The sequence below is a fragment of the Crocodylus porosus genome, unplaced genomic scaffold, assembly GCF_001723895.1.
Source record: "Crocodylus porosus isolate Cpor-Errol unplaced genomic scaffold, CroPor_comp1, whole genome shotgun sequence".
Taxonomy (NCBI): Eukaryota; Metazoa; Chordata; order Crocodylia; family Crocodylidae; genus Crocodylus; species Crocodylus porosus.
Window position 1 is genome coordinate 123,871,095 of NW_017728931.1, and position 5,472 is coordinate 123,876,566.

The window sequence follows — 5,472 nt, forward strand, 5'->3', positions numbered from 1 at the left end:
CCCACCCCACGAGCCACCCATGGCTTCATCCTGTTCCCCACCCCCCCCGTTCGCTGCTTTGGCAAGACAGTGCCCCAACCTCTGCCCCACTCTCTCCCTCACAATGGGGGCCTCATTCTGCAACCCCACCTCCATGCCCCTTCCCCTTCCCCTTCAGACTTACCTGCAGGGTGCTGTTCTCCATCCTGCCTGCTACATTCCTGGCCACATGCATGCTGCAGCTGCACACACACATGCAGTGTCCAGGGCCCTGGCCAATGGGTACATTATATTTATTGGTATGTTACTGGCTACGCTGGCCATAAAAACCCAATAATGTTAATTTTCTTTTATTGGGGCCGATCTGATATGGCACAGATATATCAGTGCACCTGTAATGCACACAAAATGAGGCTACTGCTCTGTGTCACCTTACAGAAAACACTTCATTTTGGGCATCTGGCAGACATGATGCCACATACTTTATGTGATACTTCTGCTATAGAATAATCTGGAGGAGGATTAGCATATAGAGACATGCTTTATTCTATTTTTCATTTTAGCTTCATTAGAGTAAAACTTTTATCATAAAATACTAAGCTGCCCATACTATATGATTTTTGAAGCACAGATTTAAGAGGAGTATTTCCATGAAGTTTTGTGCTAAAATATTTCAAACAAACTCCTCAAAATAGTAGAAATCTTACCTGAGAACCAAGAAGATGTCTTGTCATGGCTGGGTTTGCAGATAAGTTCACAAGTACTTTCAGGACTTGAATCTGAAATGAGGAACATAATATTTCATGTATCAAACAGAAGAACTATACTTGACACCACTTTGTTCTCTTCTTCCATTCCTGTGCCTTTCTTTACTCTAACCATGCTTTGCCAATTCACCACCCACTACCTTCTCATAACAATTTATTTCTTCAGTAGAAGAGAGACAGCCCACAAGAAGAGAGACAGCTCCCCCCATTCCCAACACCTCTGTGCTTCTTGCTGTCCTGCTTTTGGCTTATCTTTAAGACTTCAAGATCTTTGAAATAGATACTTTCTATGTGCTGATGCTATACAGAAAAAAGACTATTCATCCTTATTTTCAAATAAATAATGCTAAGACAAAGCGAAGATGTTGTAGCAGTAAATTTTGCTCCTGTTGTTTATAATGTCAATCTGTGGCAACTCCAGTAGTTACTCATCCACTCTCTCTTTTTATAATGGTAATGTAACAAAGACCGACAGCAGCTAAGTTCTCTAAGGGTCTGGTCTCTCATCCACTGACTTAATGTCTAAAGCTACTAGGCCAACTAAATGAATCGCCCAACTGCTTACTGAACTAACCTTCTAACAAATGTTAGATACAAGACTAGGGATGTTTTAATGAATTAATGATTATTACCATATTTTCAATTCTCATAGAAGTAGGTCTGTACTCTGCCTTTCCTTTCTCAGAGCCTAATGTTCATATAATGCCACCTTGTGGCATGGACATGATACTTTAGTCAAAACCAAAGAATGGGATGAGGGAAAATGCAGATTCGACTTACATAAATCATCCTGATAAATGCACTGGAACTCGGGGAATAAGAGTGAACAGGATTTAGCTGGAATGAATGTACTGAATTTGCCCCTAATGAAAAGAGGAAGTAAGATTCCCAATATTTTTTGCTTGTAGTTTGAAAGTATATGTATTCCTTTTGAAAAACAACATTAAGAAAGAAGGTATCCTGTAGAAATACACACAGGTCACTGCAACTATGACAGATCCAGATGAAAGTAAACCACTACTAGTTAAGGTCTAATATGTACTGCAGAAGGAAAGTCAAAGGGCAAATTTCTGCTCTCACCTATACATGATAGATATTGATTGCAATCTATTCTCTAAATATACTTGGAGCTCCCAGGAGAACCAAATGTGTAAGACAGGGGTAGGCAACCCCCAGCACGTCACAGCATGCCACGTGAAGGCATTTTGCTTGGCACATATGCCTTGGGGCAGATGGTGGGAGAGCCACAAGGGGTCCGATCTTTGTGGCACTGAAGCCCTGGCCCCTTTCCCATCGTCCGCTGAGGTGCACATGCATCTGCTGGTAACAGTGAGCTGGGCCAGGGCTCTGCAGACCCCAGTGCAGCTGCCTGCTGAAAGCAGCTTGGACTCATGGCAGGCAGCACGGGTCTGCCCAGAGCCCGATCCGACTGTGGCAGGCAGCCAGGAGGCTGCAAACAGCTGCACTCGGGTCTGTGGAGCTCCAGTCTGGCTCTCTGCTGGCACTAGGTACAAGTGCGCCACTGGACAAACAGCAAGGAAGGAGCCGGGGCTGCACTGCCACAAGGATTGGGCCCTTCATGGCTCCCCTGCTGTCCACCCCTAGCACACCAACATCTTACAGTTGAGGTTGTGGATGTTTCTGGCACTCAGCCCAAAAATGTTGCTGACTCCTAGTATAAGATAAGAATTCCAGAGTTAAAGTTCACTTTAAATCAGAGAGAACCCTTATTCTCAGTACAGTCCCCCACAGAGACTTACAATTATTGATGTTCTGCATAGGCGTCTTCCTTACCCAATGCAGAAGCATACTGATGGTAATCTAATACTGCCATAGCACTCCCCTCCTGGCTAACCTGCACAGGACTCCATGGAATTGGGTCACTGTAGGCCACATGTGGGGCAGGTTAAAGTCAGACTCATTTTCATACCACAGGGGTTAGTTGGGAAGGATAGTACAGCTGTAATTGTTAGTGGTATTACTTTGTCCATACTGCACTCCATGCAGAGGAAATCCCTATACACAGGGTGAGCAAAACTTCTGGGGACAGTCAACACCACAAGAACCCCTAGTAGCATTTCATTTTTCCTAGAGGCAATGCAAAGGCAGTATTGCTGTGTAGCTAGCTCTGGTCTTTTAGAGATCATAGGATAGTGGTTCTCAACCTCCAGAGTCAGGGCACATGTCCACTATTTTTTTCTGAATGTGGCAGCACCCCAGCTAAGAACCACTGCTGTGCTCTACTTACCCTCAGTGGTTCTCAACTACATACTGCTGCCAGCAGGTAACACTGTGCAGCGTACCCAGTGCACAGCCAGACTGGGAAAGGCTGTGGCATTCTGCATTACGGTTCTTTGGCCCTAAAGCAGTTAGGAGAGTTGGTTCATGCTGCAGCCCTTCTTGGTCTGACCCTGCATGGCATCTCCTGGAAACAGAGGCATGTGGGACAAGTGGAACTGGCTGTATTCATTTCCAGGAAGAGAAGGAAGGAAAAAAGAGGGGCCTGCCTTCCAGGAAGGACTGTAGCATAAGCTGCCTTTTCTGTCTGCTCTAGGGTTTCTCCTGAATACAGGAGGACAGCATGTGGTCTGCAGCCCTATATGTGGGACAATTTTATCTGCCTGGCTGCTATTGCTCCACCACAGTGCCTGCCACTGCACCCCTGTTAAGAACCGCTGTTTTAGGAAATGGCGTACTGTGTCCAGTTCTGGGCGCCGCACTTCAGAAGGGACGTGGACAACATGGAGAGGGTCCAGAGGAGGCCACTCACAAGATCAGGGGGCAGCAGGGCAGGCCCTATGAGGAGAGGCGACAGGACCTGAACCTGTTCAGCCTCCACAAGAAATAGCTGAGGGGGGATCTAGTGGCTATTTACAAACTAGTCAGGGGGGATCAGCAGGCACTGGGGGAGTCCCTGTTCCCGTAAGTGCCACCAGGAGTGACAAGAAATAACGGTCACAAGCTGGCAGAGGGTAGATTCAGGCTAGACATCAGGAGGCGCTACTTCAGGGGCCGGGTGGCTAGGATCCGGAACCAGCTTCCAAGAGAAGTGGTGCTGGCTCTGGGGGTCTTTAAAAGGAGGCTGGATGAACACCTTGCCAGTGTCATTTGACCCCAGTACTCTTTCCTGCCATGGCAGGGGGTTGGACTTGATGATCTGCTCAGGTCCCTTCCAACCATAACAACTATGAAACTATGAATTTAGGACAGAAAAACCTTCTTTTACAGGGAGTTTTGCAGGGGGAAGGTGGTCAGAGGGAATACCCTGGCCTGGGAATGGTTTTGGGAAGGGATTATGCAGGAAGATGCTTGCAAAGTACTCCTCCCTCTGTGAGTAATTCTATGCCAGAGGGCAATATGGACTAATAATCTTGAGCCCTTTATAATTACTGAATGTGAATATTTTTCAGTTTCTTTTTAAGAAAGACCTAAAGTAATTTAGAAACCAATGATCAAAAAATGAATTAAATCTAAAAATAGAAAAATAATTTCAGGTAAATTAAACAGCTTGGTAACTGACTTGTTACACTAATGAAAGCACAGTACCTGCGTCCTTTCATTTCCTTCTGAAAGCAAATGAAAAAAATATGGAATCAAATGCGTCAACATAGGATGGTAGCTATTGGTAACAGACATATTTGTTAACAATCTGAGTCCAGCTAGTTGCAGTTCAGAGTCCAAGGGCGATGACTCAATCTCTCTACAGATATGTACAATGTATTCCTTGAAGAAAAGAAAAAAAGGAATCAAATATACAATTTGCTGACCTGCTCAGAAAAAACATTTGCCATGTCAGTAGTCATAATTAGAACAGCCTATCAAACCAAATTTCTATTTTGTGATTATTTTCAAGTTCATAGCAAATTATTTAACATGAATCAGAATTAAAAAAACCAAAACTCGAAGCTTTTAATGAAAACGATATCCCACATTTCATTTGGTAAACACCAAAACATAGTATTTTGAAAACAAATTTGTTCCCATCTCCACTGGCCAAGGGCCAATTGACATCAGCATGATTCTTGTCCCTTTCACTGTTGCCCAACACTACACAGCATCAGCAAAAACAACAAGATTCATATCAGTTTCATCCAACTTCTGTCAGGGCAACCAAGGTCTTTGGCTCCATGGCAGGCTGCCTAACTCCTAGGGTAGGGCATCTGTCAATCTAGGCCAGTGGGTCTCCAACCTTTTTATGGTGAAGATTACTTTTTAGTAGTAAAAGGCACCCCAGGATCTACCGTCCTCCCCACACCCCTGGACCACCGAGTGTCCCAGACCCAACTGGACCAGGGCCCGATCTCAAATTCTGTGCTGCAGCTGTGCCGAGCTCTGCCCGCCTAGCGGCCAGATAAATGTGGCATTGGGCCCCGGCCCAGCCGGGTCTGGGACTCTCTGCAGTTCAAGGGTGTGTGGCGGGGGGGGCTCCCACCTCTGGGTGCAGCCTAGCAGAGATCCCAGGGGCCTGTGCCCCCGCCCCTTTCACTTTGGGAGGACCTGCACTCCGCTGCTGCTGGCTGCCCGTTGCACCTGAAGCACAGGTGGGGGGGGGCACAGGCCCACTGGGCTGCACCCAGTGGCAGGGGCCCTTCCCCCCCACATGCCCCTGAACTACAGAGATTTCCAGACCTGGCTGGGCCAGGGCCCACCGCCACGATTGTCTAGGCACTTGGGTGGGTGCAACTCAGTGCAGCCATGGCACAGAAGTCAGACTGTGCAGTCCAGG

The 5,472-nt window shown here is 46.5% G+C and overlaps 1 protein-coding gene across 1 annotated transcript in view; it reads right to left on the bottom strand.

Annotated features, from left to right (window-relative positions):
- Positions 1-5,472, bottom strand: part of ARMC10 (armadillo repeat containing 10) — a 16,121-nt gene that overhangs the window by 4,789 nt on the left and 5,860 nt on the right. Inside the window, exons 3-4 of the mRNA XM_019543607.1 lie at positions 4,293-4,469; positions 687-758 (exon numbers count right to left, since the gene is read on the bottom strand). Of these exons, the coding sequence (XP_019399152.1) occupies positions 687-758; positions 4,293-4,469 (249 nt within the window). The remainder of the gene's footprint in view (positions 1-686; positions 759-4,292; positions 4,470-5,472) is intronic.